Below are 17,630 nucleotides of genomic sequence, written 5' to 3' on the forward strand. Positions count from 1 at the left end.
TCTATTACAGCACCTTTGACCGAATTAACCTAGAAGGGTGCTCTATTGAGATGGTCCGATGATTGTGTTGTGAGCTTTCAGAAGCTCAAGACAACATTAACTTCAGCACCGATGTTAGTGTTGCCTTCCGATTCGGGGATGTATACAATGTATTGTGATGCTTCACGCATTGGCCTGGGTTGTGTATTGATGCAGGAGGAGCGATTTATTGCATATGCTTCGCTTCAGCTAAAGCCCCACGAGAAGAATTATTTGGTGCATGATTTGGAGTTGGCTGCAATTATTCACGCTCTAAATGTTTGGAGGCATTATCTTTATGGAGTGTCATGTGAGGTTTACACCGATCATCATAGCTTACAACATTTGTTCAAGCAAAGGGATCTAAATTTCAGGCAGCGCATATGGCTTGAGTTACTAAAAGATTATGATATTACTATCATTTATCATCCGGGAAAAGAAAATGTAGTTGCAGACGCCTTGAGCAGAAAGGCAGAGAGTATGGGTAGTTTGGCCTTCATTTCAGCAGAGGAGAAGCTATTAGCTTTGGACATTTAGTCCTTGGCTACCAGACTTGAAAGGCTGGATATTTCAGAGCTCAGGCGAGTTCTTGCATGTGTTGTTGCCCAGTCTTCACTATTTGAGCGGATCAAGGCTTGACAGTTTGATGATCCACACTTGTTGGTTCTTCGAGATACAGTACTACAGGGTGGTGCCAAGGAGGTTATTATCGGCGAAGATGGTGCTCTGCGACTCCAGGGTCGTCTATGTGTTCCTAATGTGGAAGGGCTGAGGGAAAATATCCTAGAAGAAGTACACGGTTTTTGGTATTCTATTCATCCAGGTGCTACGAAGATGTATCGCAACCTGAGACAACATTATTGGTGGCGGTGGATGAAAAAAGACATAGTTGAGTATGTAGCTAGGTGCCTAAACTGCCAGCAAGTTAAGTATGAGTACCAGAGGCCAGGTGACCTACTTTAGCAGATGACTATACCGGAGTGGAAATGGGAGCACATTAATATGGACTTCGTAGTTGGGCTGCCCCAGACTTTGCGAAAGTTTGATGCAGTTTGGGTCATTATCGATAGGTTGACCAAGTCGGCACACTTCATTCCGGTTGTGACTACCTATACTTCATAGAGGTTGGCCCAGATTTATATTAAGGAGATAGTTCGGTTGCATGGTGTGCTAATTTCTATCATATCAGATAGAGGCCCTCAGTTTACTTCACATTTTTGGAGAGCAGTACAGAGTGAGTTGGGGACCCGTGTAGAGATCAGCACAACTTTCCACCTGCAGACCGATGGGCAGTCCGAGCATATAGTTTAGATCTTGGAGGACATGCTCATAGCATGTGTGATTGACTTCGGAGGTCACTGGGATCGTTTCTTGCCTTTGGTCGAGTTTGCTTATAATAACAGTTACCAATCCAGCATCGAGATGTCGTTTCCCCATCGGATGGTTTGAGCTCGGCGCGGCTAAGTCGTATGGTACTGATTTGGTGAAGGATGCCTTGGACAAGGTAAAGTTGATTCAGGAACGACTTCGTACAGCACAGTCCAGACAAAAAGAGTTACGCGGATTAGAAAATGCGTGATTTATCATTTATGGTGGGTGAGAAAGTTCTCTTGAAGATTTCGCCGATGAAGGGAATCATAAGATTCGGGAAAAATAGCAAGTTGAGCCCAAGGTTTATAGGCCCATTTGAGGTGTTGAGACGAGTTGGGGAGGTTGCTTACGAGCTTGCCTTGACTTCCAGTCTATCGGGAGTTCATTCGATTTTCCATGTATCCATGCTCTGGAGGTATCATGCCGACCTGTCGCATGTGTTAGACTTCAGCACAATTCAGCTAGATGAGAGCCTAGGTTATGAAAAGGAACCAGTTGCCATTGTTGATAGGTAGGTTCGTCAGTTGAGGTCCAAAAAGATTTCTGCGGTAAAAGTTCAGTGGAGGGGCCAACCAGTCGAGAAAGTGACTTGGGAGACCGAGGAGGACATGCGAAGTAGATATTCACACTTATTCCGCACTCTATGTATGATTCTAAACTCATTCGAGGACGAACGTTTGTTTATGAGGTGGAGAATATAATGACCCAATCAGTTGTTTTGCGATCTAGAAACCCGTTCCCCTAAATAATACTCCCTGTATGTGCTTTTACTATTTTATGACTTGCGGGGATGGTTAGTTCAGGAATTGGAAGAGTTCGGGTTAAAATCGGAACACTTGGTTCCTTAGTTATCTTTAAAAGGGGTAAGTTTGACTTCGGTCGACATTTTGAGTAAACGACCTAGGATTCGGGATTTGACGGTTTCAATAGGTTCATATGATAATTTTAGTCTCGGACGTATATTCGGTTCGGATTTTGGATGACCCGGGTGGAGCATTTCGGCGCCTTATAGTGAAAGTTCGCTCTTTGAAGGTTTTAAAGTTCTTTAAATTTGGTTTGGAGTAGGTTTTGGAGTAATTGAGGTACGTTTGGAATTCGGAGCTTGTGAATAGTTCCGTATGGTAATTTAAGACTTGCACGCAAAATTTGGTGTCATTCCGAGTAGTCTAAGTATTATTCGGCGCATTCGGAGCAAATTGTTAACTTAAAGTTCATATTTTGATTCAATTCGGTTTTGGGGTGCGATTCTTGATTTTGTTGTTGATTTACGTATTTCGAGAGTTGGAGCACGTTCGTATTATGTTTACAGACTTGTTGGTGCATTTAGATGGGGTCCCGAGTGGCTCGGGTGAGTTTTGAACCACCCGGAGCTAAGTTGGAAAAACCAGAAATTCCAGTTCTGGTTTCCTTCTTCGCAAACGCGGAAGGTCTCTCGCATTCGTGATGAAGGAATTTGGGAGCTAGGCAATTACCCTCCGCATTTGCGTGAAGGGTGTCGCGTTCGCGAAGCTTGGGATCCTAGGCCTATGCGTTCGCGAAGGCCTTCTCGCATTCGCGTAGAAAGACGGGGACCAGTGTATTTCACCCTTCGCATTCGCGAAGGAGACCACGCGTTCACGAAGGCTAGGCCAGGCAAGACTTCGTGTTCGTGAGACCCCTGTCGTGCTCGCGAAGAGTATTTTTAGGGCTGGTGGAATTTTGCCTTCGCGAACGCGAGGCACGTACTGCATTCGCGAAGAAGGGGTCAGAATAGTTGGGCAGAATGTCTTTAAAATGGGGCTCAGCCATTTTCTAGCCCATGTTTCTTCATTCTTGGGCGATTTTGGAGCTTCTTGAGAGGGGTGTTCACCTAGAAACTTGGAAGTAAGTTAATTCGACCTATTGTGAGTTAAATACATAGATTATGGGTAGATTATTATATGTAAATTTTGGAAATCAAGGGTTTAGATGAAAAACCTAGGTTTTGATAAAAATGAGATTTTAACCACGAAAATGGTTATGGAATGGGATAAAAATTGTATATTTAAGTTCTTTAGGTTATGGGTAATAATTTCCTCCGAATATTTCTAGAATCCGGGCACGTGGGCCCGGGGTGAATTTTAGGGATTTTACCAATTTGGGTTGGGTAATTACTCTAATAGATAAATTATGAAATTTTGAGTATTTATTGATTAAATTATATAACATTTGGCTAGTTTCGGAGTTTTTGGCACCAATTGAGTCTTTAACGCGGAATTGTGATCGGGAAGTGAACTTTGAGATGAGGTAAGTCTCTTGTCTAACCTTGTAAGAGAAAATTTACCCCATAGGTGTTTTAAATAAATATTTGTTTCTAACTGTGGGGGCTACGTACGTACGAGGTGACGAGAGTCCATGTATAGCTACTATTATGCTATTGTCCGGGTAGTACTAGGACCCAATTCATGAACTATTTGGAATTTTTTACTATACTTGTTAAATTAAAATGCCTAAATTATATTAAAACTTGTTAGAGAAATTTTAAAAAGTAGTTATTAAAATTTGTATTACCTTGGATATAAATCATTAATATTGTTTAAGTCAAATGCTTATAAACTATCCTTCTCTTCTTGTGGAGCGGGTCGAATACCTCGGCAGTAGATAGATACATCTATGGATCGTGTCGCACATCCCTCGGCAGTGTACACGTCAATCTGGATCGGGTCGTACGACCTCGGCATAAATTGTGCTTAATAATAATAATTACACGATACTTTGACATTTTATTGCAGCTTGTGAAGATAAGCGATTTATTCGAAATTATTAAATTATGAAAGAATTATTTATTTTTGCTTGTTAAGGAAATTATTGGTATTCACATAAACCATGTTTATTTAAATATCTTTGTCTTTATATTATTGACCCATAGTAAGTATCGACGTCGACCTCTCGTCACTACTTCTTTTAGATTAGACTTGATACTTACTGGGTACACGTTGTTTACGTACTCATGCTATACTTGCTCTACTTTTTGTGCAAGATCTGAGACAGATGCTTCAGGTGGTCCTTCCGGCGCGTACTCCCGATATCCCGAGGCCTAGTGGTGATCTGCTTTCTGAGTCATTCTGCACCCCTAGAGTCTCTCTCTTTTTTGTATTTTTGTATTCTGTCAATTTCATATTCAGACAGTGGTTGAAAGTTTATATAATCTACTAGATGCTCATATAGTTGTGATACCAAGTCTTGGCACACACACTAGTAGAATTGTAGTTCGAAAGTATTACTTTGGTTTTAATTATTTAAACCTTTTATTTTCTTAAATCTTGCAAATAAGGGAAGTTTAAATTATTCGGAAACTTATTAAAAGAGGAATTTAATTTATTAGTTGATCGCCTAGCGGTGACGTTGGGTGCCATCACGGCCTATAGGTGAAATTAGATCGTGACAGGTCCTTCATTATGTTGTTCTTTATTCTTGAAGCCTCGAAATCACTTGCAATATGGAAATACACTTGAGAGAAGACTTGAGTAATTCTTGAATATGCAAGTGTGTATTTTCTTCATTGCTTCATGTTAATAATATCCAAGTGATGTCACTTGGATGATGCAAGCAATATCTGGTACAAGGTATGTCCCAGAAAGTGGCTGATGCACTGTTCACACTGTTACGTGTGTGCAAAGGAACAATTGCAACACCTTTATAGCTGTGAACAGTTGACAGGTAAAGTCATCAAGGGAACTGATGTCCATGTGTTCACTCTATCGTCTCTTTGACCCTGATTATTGGAACTTGTAGTCGACTTGAGACTTGTTGTTCTTGAGCTCTTTTGTAATGACCCGGCCAGTCGTTTTGGGAGAATTATCTCCAAGCCCCTATTTATTGCTTCCTCTATTTCATTTTGTGGTTATGTGTCTTGCAGGAGGATTTGTTCTTGGTTTCGGAGTGAAATAGGACACATAGTCCCTAAAATGGAAGTTTAAGTTCTAGGAATTGGTCGTAGTTTCAATTGTGTGAAGAAGACTCTGGAATTGAGTTTCGGGGGTTCCAATAGCTCCGTAGGATGATTTTGGTCATAGGAGCGTGTTCGGATTTTGAATTGGAGGTCTATATGTCATTTTAGCGTCAATTGCGAAAGTTGGAAAATTGGATGATTTTTGGTAAGTTTGACCGGAAGTGGACTTTCTGATATCGGGGTTGGATTCCGATTCTGGAAGTTGGAGTAGGTCCGTAATGTCAATTATGACTTGTGAGCAAAATTTGAGGTCAATCGGACTTGATTTAATAAGTTTCGGCATTGGATGTAGAAGTTTGAAGTTTTAAAGTTCTTTAGGCTTGAATCGATGTGCAATTCATGTTTTTAGCATTGTTTGATGTGATTTAAAGGCTCGACTAAGTCCGTATAATATTTTAGGACTTGTTGGTATATTTGGTTGAGGTCCCGGGAGCCTTAACCAAATATTCCGGATTGTTAACGGTTTAAATTTGGACTTGTGTGAATGGCTGAAGTGCACCAGTTCTGGTGCAATCGCACTTGCGCAAGATTTGACCGCAGGTGCGAGCTCGTAGAAGCGAGCATTTGGGCGCAGATGCAGGACTGGAGGAGATGGCCCATGGTCACAGGTGCGGCGTGAAGGCTGCATAAGCTAAGTCGCTTCTGCAGAAGAATGATCGCAGAAGCGGACGAGTGCTTGGGAGGCATGTCCGCATAAGCGGACGTGTTTGCGCATATATGCACCCGCAGAAGCGGCTTGGAGGTGAAATTTTGAGGGTTTTTCAGAGAAAACATTTAGGTAATGATTCTTGACTTGTTTTTAATTAATCTCCTCTAATATATAATTTATTCTTCATTCAATTAAGGATTTGGGTTGAGAAAATTGTGAAAAGGGTGAAAAAGTCCTTAGGCCAAATTTTGAGGTTTTGAAAGAGATTTTCGTATCGTATTTGAATAATTTTGGTATGGGTAAACTCGTTATCGAATGGGTATTCGTATTTTGTGACTTTTACCGGATTCTTAGGCGTGGGCTCGGGTTGACTTTTTGGGGGGATTTTTTGATTCTTTGCTAAAATCGTAGATTTATTATTTAAATTAGTTTCTTATGGTTGTATTTACTGTATGTAATTGTTTTGGCTAGATTCGAGCCGTTCGGAGTCATAAAATCGAGGAAAAGGTGTTCTTATCGGTTGATTGCGCGAGATTTGAGGTAAGTGATTTGTCTAACCTTGTGTGGGGGAAACTCCCCTTAGGTTTTGGTACTGTTTTGGTATTTGAAATACGTGAAGGCCATGTACGCGAGGTGACGAGTACGTACTCGGGTTAATCTTAAAAATATGGTTCTTGCTAAGTAGTTTTCTTTTCAATTCCTTAACTGAGTTACTCTAGCATGTGTAGTTATCATGTATAGCCTAATGTCGCATGTCTACGTGTCTTATCTCTTACTTGCAATTTGTACAACATGCTTAGTTGGATTACCTGCTTCCTTGATTTGTATTCAGTCTTTAACTGTAAGATTCTTTGCTGTAATTTAATTGTCCCCTTTGGTTATCTACTGCATATTTACTTTTGGGACTACGAGGCGGTGCCTCGGGACTTCCCTGTTGTGTATTTACTTTTGGGACTATGAGGCGGTACCTCGGGAGCTCCCTTGCTGTTGCATATTTACTTTTGGGACTACGAGGCGGTACCACGGGAACTCCTTTGTTGTTTACCTCTATTTGCTGTGTTGTTGTCTTTCTGTAAATTCTCATTGTTCACTTCTTAGTCATTTCATTATATTATTATATCTTCTGCCTTATTTCCTATTATTTCCAGTAGAGCCCTAACCTGACCTCGTCACTACTCTACCGAGGTTAGGCTTGGCACTTACTGGGTACTGTTGTGGTGTATTCATGCTACTCTTCTGCATATCATTTTGTGCAGATCCAGGTTCTTCCTATCAGGATAGATACCAGTGAGATAGCCTGTACGTGGAGACTTCAAGGTATATCTACCAGCGTTTGCAGACCTCGGAGTCCCTCTCTATCCTTATTATGTTGTTTTCCTTATTCTCTTTAGACTCTGATGTATAGAGACACTTAGTATTTCTCTTAGAAGCTTGTGACTTATTCCTACCGGGTTTTGAGAGTTGTAATTATTTGAATCGCGGTCTTTATTTATTTCAAATATTGATATTTGACTTTCAGCTTTATATTCTGTTGTTTCACAAATTGTTAGGCTTACCTAGTCTTTGAGACTAGGTGCATTACGACATCTTACGGAGGGAAATTGGGGTCATGACAACTTTGAGGATGTGTAATAGGTTCCGCATCTGGTTCTTATCATTAAGTTTGTTAGATCATCAAAACATACATAACATGGCACATAACCTATCAATTTTCCCCTTTTTGATGATGATAAACTTGTAATTGAAATTCCCCATGAGAACCAAAGTTCCATACAATATTCACAATATTCCCCCTGAACGTGTCCCCCCTCCCCCCCTGTTTTCTTCTTTTCCCCCTTTTGGCATCATAAAAAGAGTAGTCACAAACAATAAGCAAAAAGAAGTATAGCATAGTTAACTCATGTCACATGTGTGCATACAAACATGGCTAAGAACAGAGCAGAAGAGTAAAACATGCATAGTAAGAGGACAAGAAACTCATTAATGGTGAAATAAAAAAGGGAACAGAATTAGAAGTACCATTTGTTACACAACCATTCACAAAATAAAACATCTTAAAAGTACCAGCCACCAAAAACAACAAACAAAAAAGGACCAAGGCATAGGACAGACAACTTTGAACTGGACACTGGAAAGGGAAACTATTTTAAGGAGCACTAGAAGGGGGAGGCAGGGATGAAGAGGCAAGAGTTCTGAGGAGAATATCCATCCTGGCATTTGCAGATACTTTCTCATTGAGTAGCCGCTCCTTCAGGTCCTCAACCTGTTTCTTGAGATCTATATTGTTCTTAGACAAATGGGCAACCTCTATGCCTTGTGCACTGCTGGAACCAGGTGCCTTTTGAGCCTGACTAAGCTACCCTTCAAGAATGGAATTTCGTGCCTTCAGCCTCCTTATCTCTTCAGTTGCAACATTCTGAGCGTCAATTGATTGCGAGATAGTTGAATTGTTGCCAACCTCTCCTTTCTTATCAATGCACTTACACTCATGTAAGGTGATTTTGGAGAAGGTTTTCTTGAGAGTTCCCACTGTTGCTTTTCCCAAAGGGACTTTGAAAAAGTTAAACACCTTGGTGAATAAGAACCCGTAAGGTAACCCATGATTACCATCCTTAAAATCTGCCACTTTCTTCATGTGCTCTATCATGAGGCCAGGCAGATTGATAGTAGTGTAGGCATCCAATGCTTCCATGAGGAACAGGTCTGCTCTAGACGTAATGAAATGCCATTCTGCACGTGGAAGCAAGACCTTGTTCACCATCTCGAACATCAATTGATAAACTTGCAGGAGGGCCTTCTTGTGCACCCGTTCCCTTAGCTGCATAGCATTATCCTTCAGAATGGCACTTCTGAAATTGGAAAAACAAGTCCCCTCAATGGATGAAATCCCTTCAATAGGCACCTCCAGAATGTTCCCTAATGCAGCCTCGTCCATCACAAAGTCTACTCCATTCACCTTCAAACAGATATTATCATCTTCCACTTTGAACATGTCGACATAAGAGCTTCGCATTTCTTCCTCATACACCTTTGGGCTCTCATTGGTGAACAAGTGTGTTCACTTTTGAAACTCACAGATATCAACCAGTTAGCGCATCTCTGTCATGTCCAGAATGTTAGGGAAAATGTTCTACCCCACAGAACCCTCTGTTTTCTCAGGTTTGATTTGCTTTCATCCTTGGCCACACTTACTTTGGCCTTCTTGGAAGAACCAGGTCACTCGTTGTCACCACCCATCCTTTTCACAGACTTTCTCACACTTTTCTATTTCTTTTCAGACTTCTCAGACACTTTCTCACCAGACTTGTCTACCTCGACATTCTCAACTTCCACAGCTTTCACATATGGCTCTTTCCTGGGTTTTGGAACCACGGGTTGCGTAGAGGACTTACGAATTAAGGAAGCAGGTTCCGTATTCAACTCTTCATTGTCCACTAAAGGTGGGCATCGGTCGGTTCGGTCGGTTATTATGAAAGTACAGTTTGGTTTATCGATTTTTAGTTTTATAATTTTAATAACCAAATCAAACCAAAGTATTTACGGTTCGGTGCGATTTTTTTAAAGTTCGGTTCGGTTTTTTGCGGTTTAATTTTTCGGTTATTAATGGTTAAAGATTTTTATATCCAATGTAGACTACTTATGTAACTGAATATAATAGACGTTCCACTGATTCTAAGAATTGGTAGAGATTATAATAGACGTGCCATTGATTATAATAGATGTGCCACTGATTGATGTTTTTTAAAATCAAAAAATCAGAAATTTTCATTCCACTGGGGGCAATGTCCATTGATTCCATTCCAATTTTCATATGAAAATCAGAAAGCTATAACAGAGACTAATTATTCTAAGAATTGAAAGTTGTAACAGATGTCTCCTATTCCAGCCACCCCACCCAGCAACAAAGCAAAGCTATAAGCTATAAGCAGTCAATTTGACGTTTTAAATTTTGACTACTCCTAGTTGAAAAAAGTTAAGAGGTCAATAACTTTATTACTAGTGGTTCAAAATGGACTAATTTTTTTTTCCTTTTCAAAATCTAGAACTAGAAAGTGGTGTCGCAATAAATAAAAGCAGTAAAATAAACCAAAAAATAAGCTACAGTATACTTTGCTACCGCCATTAATAAATTTAAAAGGACACAAAAATGGAGAAGGAAAACTCATAAGAAGAATGTAACCACTAACCTGAGAAAGAAGGATGAGCGACCGGCGAAAACGACGAGCTGAGGAAAAAGGATGAGCGTCGGCACTCGGCAGCACAGCAGCAGTCGCATAGACTTAGAGTGACAGAGGAGGAAGTGACGAACCCTAATTTCTAATTTCTAATGAGTAAGGAAGGAAAAATGGGAAATGGAAAGTGAAAGTCTATAGTGTAGGCTAATTAGGCTTAGAGTTTGGGTAAATTGGGTGGGCTGCTATTGGGCCTTCAGAATTTCAGATGGGGTTGGCTTCAGAACATTAAGTTTAGTAGTTTACATTTTACAAAACTTTTGAGCATACCCAAAATTTCAATTTTTCGGTTTAACCGAAAACCAAAATACCAAAATCATAAACCGCACCGAAAAACCAAAATCTAATAATTTAAAAATCGCAAACCGATCGAATAACCAATTAAACCGAAACCGAAAAACTAAAATTCACAGTTCGGTCGGTATTATGCCCACCCCTATTGTCCACATTAACAAAAAGTACTGGAGGCACTTCTTCCTCATTCACTAGCTTTCCCCCTTTCACCAACCTCCTCATTTTCTTCTCTTCTTTGTTTTTATTCAAAACAGTTTCAAGAGCCTCCTTCTTTTCCAACCTAGTAGTAAGTCTTTTAAGAGTAGGCACATTGGGAACTCCTTTTCCACTTCTAGCAGCAACGAAGCTTGCTACACGCATATCATCATAGTCTTCATCACTATTTTCCTCTTTAGATAGAGATCAGGAATGACAAAGTTTAACGGCTCAGCATCGAAGTGAGGGGAGGGAGCAGGAGCAGTGCTAACCTGGGGCTCTTTTGTAGAGTAGGGAGTTTCATCCCAAGTAGGAACAGAGGGCTCCTTTTGGGCTGAGGGAACAGACCCCTCAATTGTTTCCCCATTAGTACTATCAAGTGCAAGATTTTCAAGAGGCACCAGTTCCCTACCCTCTTCCTGATGACCTTTACCTTCCCCCTAAGACCCAACCGTCTCATTAACATCCTCACAACCACCAACCAAAACTCCCTCAGCAACAATTAACAACATATTCTGAATGGCTTCTTGTTCATTTACCCCCAAAGTGGATTCAGAAGACACAGGAGGAATATTACATGTGGAGTTGGTAACGTTCAAATCGAAGCTTGGAATGGTCGTTGTTGAACCGTCACTGATACGGACCACAGTCTGTTGAGCTTCAGCACTCTCTTCAACTATCAGACTGGAAACTTCTTGACTTTCGTCACCATCTACTATCTCTCCCTCTTCCATTTTTTTCGGCAAGGTAGAAGGCGAGGTCTCAACAATGAACCTTTTGGGGTTTTAAGTCTTGCAACTCTGGTGAGAACTAGAACTAGAATGGGTTGGAGAGGAAGTAGTAGGTGGTTGGGGGTTTGGTGTAGTTTTTTGACTGGGTGACATAAACGGATACACAGTGGGGACTAGACTAGAAATATTTGAGGTCTTTAGATTTTCAGACATAGTGAGGATTTTTAGTTAGAACAAAGAAGAAAGGGTGATTGGTTTTGAGAGAAAAAAAGGATTTTTGGCTTTGATGTGAATAGTGATGAAAAAGACATTGTTTGGATTTATTTAAAGAGGGTGAGGGACCGGTTACAAACGGGTATAGATTTGCTGGGTAGATGGGTCATTTAGTAACGGGTACGACTTTTGGATTCTAAAGAGATGAAAGAGAGAAACTGATATTTTAATGACGTGGCACTCTTACAGTCATTAAAAAGATGTGCATGAGAGTACAAAGGAATGACTAACTTGAGTCAAGGGAACCACTTGACTTAGTTTTGTAAATGTGGGACTAATCCTTTTACCAAGATGCAAAGACTTCTTGTTTGCTCTATAATTGCCATGTGTGTCTACTTGTAACGGTATAGAAATGAGTTAGAACTTGCCAGAAAACACTTTTTAGCTATTTTACCTGTTCATTATTTCATAGCCAATCATTGAGGGACCAGGTGCTTAGTTTGATTTTATCAACCCCAGTGCCAATCGATTCTTTTCAAAGTTCTCTCTGCTCAGTACTTTAGTGAAGATATCTGCTACTTGGTCTTCTGTTTTGCAGAACTTCATGCAGATAAGACCTTTCTCAACATTGTCTCTGAGAAAATGATGTCACATATCAATGTGCTTTGTTCTCTTATGCTGAACTGGGTTCTTTGCCATGTTGAGAGCACTGGTGTTATCACACAGTAATGGCACACAATCAGAAAATACTCCAAAGTCCTCCAGCTGTTGCATGATCCACAGCAATTGAGCACAGCAAGAGGCAGCTGCCACATATTCAGCTTCTGCAGTTGAAACAGCCACAGAGTTTTGTTTCCTTGTACCCCATAATATCATACACGATCCCAGAAAATGTGCCATGCCAGGAGTACTTTTTTATCCATCAGATAACCAGCATAATCAGCGTCAGCATATCTAATCAAGTCAAAATTGTCTCCTGAATGGCAGTAGAGAACCACATCTTGTGTTCCTTTGAGATACCGTAGAATTCTCTTGGCAGCCTTCGGATGAGATTCCTTTGGACTAGATTGAAACCTAGCACATAATCCCACACTGAATACAATATCTGGTCTACTAGCTGTGAGGTACAAGAGCGAACCAATGATACCTCTGTACATGGTTTCGTTCACAGGAGAGCCAGATTCATCCATGTCCACATGAGTAGCAGTGGCAATAGGGGTATCAATGATTTTTGAAATTTCTATCTCAAATATCTTTAGGAGCTCTTTAATGTACTTATACTGACTTATCATCGTGCCCTTAGGAGTTTACTTAACTTGTAGTCCCAAGAAAAAATTTAATTCCCCCATCATGCTCATTTCGAACTCACTTACCATAAGTTTTGCAAATTCTTCATACAGGGAATCATTTGTTGCACCAAAGATAATGTCGTCAACATAGATTTGCACAATGAGAAGGTTCCTCCCCCATTTCTTCAGGAATAGGGTGTTGTCAATTTTTCCTCTTGTAAAGTCATTTTCAAGGAGGAATTTGGACAACCTTTCATACCATGCACAAGGGGCCTACTTCAGCCCATATAATGCCTTGTCAAGTTTGAATATATGCTCAGAATGCTCATGACATTCAAAGTCGGGTGGTTGTTTGACGAAGACTTCCTCCTTTAGATATCCATTTAGAAATGCACTTTTGACATCCATTTGGAACAATTTGAATTCCATATGAGATGTAAAGGCACGAGGATTCTGATGGCTTCCATTCGAGCAACTGGAGCAAATATTTCATCATAGTCGATTCCTTCTTCTTGATTATAGCCTTGAACTACTAACCTTGCCTTGTTCCTTATTGTGTTCCCAAACTTATCAAGTTTGTTTCTGAAGACCCACCTAGTTCCTATAACAGTTATGTCTGATGGTCGAGGAACTAGGTGCCATACGATGTTCCTCTCAAATTGATGGAGTTCATCTTGTATAGCATTAATCCAGTCAGCATCTTTCAATGCTTCCTTGATATTTTTAGGCTCAATTTGAGAGAGAAAGGCTGAGAAAGTAAGTGAATTTCTTGACTTTGATCTGGTTTCAATCCCTGAGTCAAGAGGAGTGATCACATTTTGAAGAGGATGTGAACTCTTGTGTTTCCAGTTAGACACCTGAATTTCATCCTTATGTCTCACATTGGGGTGTTCTTGGAGCTGAAAAATTATGACTTATACCATTTTCAGCATAGAACTCCTCAAATTTTGCATTGTCAAACTATGTACCGTGATCAGATCTTATACTCACAACATTATGGCTCATCTTCACTTGAATCTTCTTCACAAAGGCAGCAAATACTGGAAAAGTTCCATCCATGGTTCTGAGGAACAAAGTTCAGCTGAATCTGGAGTAGTCATCCACTATGACAAAAATGTACTTCTTTCCTCCTCTACTTGGTACCCTCCAAGGTCCACACAGATCCATATGAAGGAGATCAAGTGGCCTTGAGGTGCTTACTTCCATTTTGGTCTTGAAGGAGGACCTGACTTGCTTTCCTTTCACACATACATCACACACCTTGTGATCTTTAAAACTTGACTTAGGCAGCCCATGAACCAGGTCCTTCTTGACTAATTTGTTCAGCAACATAAAACTTACATGTCCCAATCTTCTGTGCCAAAGTTCAGCATCATCATCAACAACACTCAGACATTTGAGATCTCCATTATACAAGGACTCAAAATCAGCAACATAAATGTTTTTGTATCTTTTTGCCATCAGGACCACTTCACCGGTCACAAGATTTGTGACTGTGCAGATTTTTGACACAAATTCCACTTTGTTTCCGTTGTCGCAGATTTGAGAGATGCTCAGTAGGCTATATTTCAAGCCGTTCACATAATACACATTTTTAATTGAGTGGGTGAGTGTCTTCCCAATTCTTCCTACTCCCAAAATGTATCCTTTTTTGCCATTGCCAAAGGACACACTCCCTCCTTGCAGGGCTTTGAGTGAAATAAAATCATCGATGCTTCAAGTCACATGCTTGGAACAGCCACTATCCAAGTAACATTTTTGGCTGCTTCCTTTCACTGCTTCCTGCACAAGAGAATCAATGATTAGACTTAGGAACCTAAACAAGTTTGGGTCCCTTGTAGTGAGGAAAAGGGCGAATTAAGCTTCTTCTTGTCCAGGCAAGCAATACACATTTTTTTAATTAAGGGACCAGGTTCTTTAACAGCAGTTACCTTTACAACAAACCTTGTTTTTCTATTAGGACTGAATTCTAGCCTTACAGTTTTTCTTAAAGTGTCCAGTGTTGCCACAGTGAGTGCATGGCTAGTTGTCAGGGGCAGTAACATACTTGCTATGTGAATTGTATGGAGTCTTTTCCTTTTGGAACCCGACTTCCTGCATGTTCCCACCATTGCCTGCATACATGGCAGTAATTGTATCAGAGGACCAGGTCCACTTTACAGATTTTTTTAGGTCATTTTTAACTCTGCCTAGATCTTCTTGAAGTTGTCTGTTTCTTTCAAGTTCAGCACACAGACTAGATTTCACAGATTTGAGTTCATTTTCAAGCTTAATATGTGCCTCGCTTGCAACTTCCTTTCCCTTTTGGATAATCCTAGAATTATTTCTCCTTTTTAATTCCTCTATTATTTCTTTTAGATCCATGACAACTATCAACAGGTCATCTCTCTCATTTTCTACGTCTTCAATTTTTTAAGTCAGAACATCCTTTTCTTTCATTAGAACCTCGATGGTTTCTTTTAGGTCAGCTACTACGATTACCAGATCATCTCTCTCATTTTCTACCTCTCCTAGTTCCACAGTTAAAGCATTTTTATTATTTATAAGACTGTGATAAGAATCAATTAAAACATTTGCCAGAGATATAAGCTTTTTTTTAGAGTAAGAATTCAGATTTCTTTGAACGTCTAGAAAGTTTATATCATCATCATCATCATCATCATCATCTTCATCATCGTCAGATTTTTCCATCAGGGCAAAGATAGAGTCATATTCAGCTGCTTCACTTTCAACTGTCATCATGGAGGTATCACCTTGGGCATCATCTTCTCCAGATTCGCTGGAAGAATCTCCCCATGGAGCAAGAGTTTGTTTCACCACATTGTCAACGGCTTCTTTTCTCTTGAATCTTTTGTGAGGAATCGGGTTCCTCTTGGCAGTTTTGTATGTGTTGTGCTTGTGGAGAGGAAAGTACTTGATGAAGTGTCCTGGCTTTCCACATTTATGACATAAGTCATACCCTCTTGGCTTGCTAGAGCTGCCCTTTTTTGGAATACCTCCATTCCTGCGAACCATTTTCTGAAATCGCTTTGTCAGGTAAGCCATATCAGCATCCTCACCACTTGAGTCATTATTGTCAGCCTTAAGGATCAGGTTCTTCTCCTTCTTGGGTTCTCTTCTTTCATGGTCCTTCTTTTTCTTCATTTCATATGTCTTCAGATTTCCAATAAGTTCATCAATGGTTAGCTTTTGTAGATCATTTGCCTCTATGATAGCATTGACCTTGTGTAACGACCCGGCTGGTCGTTATGAGTATTTTAACCCCAATCCCCTAAATTATATTTCCTCTATGCTATATCGTGGTGTTGCAACTTACTGGGGTGTTTGTTTTTTGGATTCAGAGTGAAATGGGACACATAGTCCCTAAGTTAAAGGTTTAAGTTGTAAGAGTTGACTGTAGTTTGACTTTTGTGTAGACAACCTCGGAATATAAATTTTATGATTCCAATAGTTCCGTACGATGACTTTAGACTTAGGGGCTCGAGGTGCAATTTGTAATTTCAATGTTCTTTGATGAAATTTGAAAACTCGAGTAGGTCTGTGTTATGTTACGGGACTTGTTGGTATATTTGGACGGGGTCCCGAGTACCCCGAGTGTGATTCGGATCGAAATCGGATCAATTTTTGGACTTAGGCAAATTCTGAAATTTGCAGCTTCTGGTGTCACCGCACCTGCGGAGGGACTGATCGCAGATGCGAACTCGCACAAGCGAGTTGTGGCTCGCAGAAGTGGACAAAGGGCTGCCCAGATGGAGTCGCAACAAAGTGGTTGCTGCAATGTTCATACTGTTGCGTGTGTGCAGAGGAACAGTTGCAGCGACTTTACAACTGTGAGCAGTTGACTGGTACAGTCGGCAAGGGAACTGATGTCCATTTGTTCCCTCATTCGTCTCTTTGACCCTGATTGTTGGAACTTGTGGCCGACTTGAAACTTGTTGTTCTTGAACACTTTGAGGATGTGTAACAGGTTTCCCATCTCGCTCTTATCATTAAGTTTGTTAGATCATTAAAACATACATAACAGGACACATGACCTATCACTATGTCCTCCCCAGTAAGGTGAATTGTAAAAGTAGCTATCATATAATCCCCTGGAAGTCAAATGATAAAAATAAAAAAGTTTTATTTGTCATTCATGTATTCTTTGATCCCAAGAATATATAGAAATAAACATGCAAATTACATGTATTCATTTTCTCCATTCTCAAGATCAGAACAAAGTTTGTTTGGTTGTAGCTTCTCGGTAAACTAATATACAAAGCAACTGACATGAATAAAGTACAATAAAAAGAAAAGAAAAGAAACTCCAAAAGCTATGCAAAAGGATACCATTCCTACAAGAATTACATATTAAAAAAAGATTTAAATTTTTTTAAAAAAACACCAATATAGTGAGTAGAATCAATAAACTTTGCTAAAAAAATAGTACATCTATTTTATTTCTAGTAAACAAGAGAATTAGGTAAAATGAATTACCGAAAAGTAAAATAGACGGACCTAATTTGACTGCTGCAAGTGGCACCTCCATTGCAAGTGCTAAGAAAGAAAAGATGGTAAATATGCATTACAATGCATATATAGGCCGAATTTTCATCAATGATTAATTAAGGAGTAGCAGAAAAAATAATTTAGTAGTGGAAAAGTCACCAACGTGGCTGTTAGATTTCT

The 17,630-nt window shown here is 40.0% G+C and overlaps 2 protein-coding genes across 2 annotated transcripts; both read right to left on the minus strand.

Annotated features, from left to right (window-relative positions):
- Positions 1 to 13,345: 13,345 nt before the first annotated feature.
- LOC138892045 (uncharacterized mitochondrial protein AtMg00820-like) lies at positions 13,346 to 14,021 on the minus strand. The gene is made up of 2 exons (XM_070175737.1): positions 13,953 to 14,021; positions 13,346 to 13,861 (listed from the first exon to the last, which is right to left on the minus strand). Exons 1-2 carry the CDS (start codon positions 14,019 to 14,021, stop codon positions 13,346 to 13,348), a joined length of 585 nt encoding a protein of 194 aa, XP_070031838.1.
- An 18-nt stretch (positions 14,022 to 14,039) lies between these two features.
- LOC138892046 (uncharacterized mitochondrial protein AtMg00300-like) lies at positions 14,040 to 14,423 on the minus strand. The gene has a single exon (XM_070175738.1). It carries the CDS (start codon positions 14,421 to 14,423, stop codon positions 14,040 to 14,042), a length of 384 nt encoding a protein of 127 aa, XP_070031839.1.
- Between the last annotated feature and the right edge of the window lie 3,207 nt (positions 14,424 to 17,630).

Source organism: Nicotiana tomentosiformis, chromosome 5 (genome assembly GCF_000390325.3).
Source record: "Nicotiana tomentosiformis chromosome 5, ASM39032v3, whole genome shotgun sequence".
Taxonomy (NCBI): Eukaryota; Viridiplantae; Streptophyta; class Magnoliopsida; order Solanales; family Solanaceae; genus Nicotiana; species Nicotiana tomentosiformis.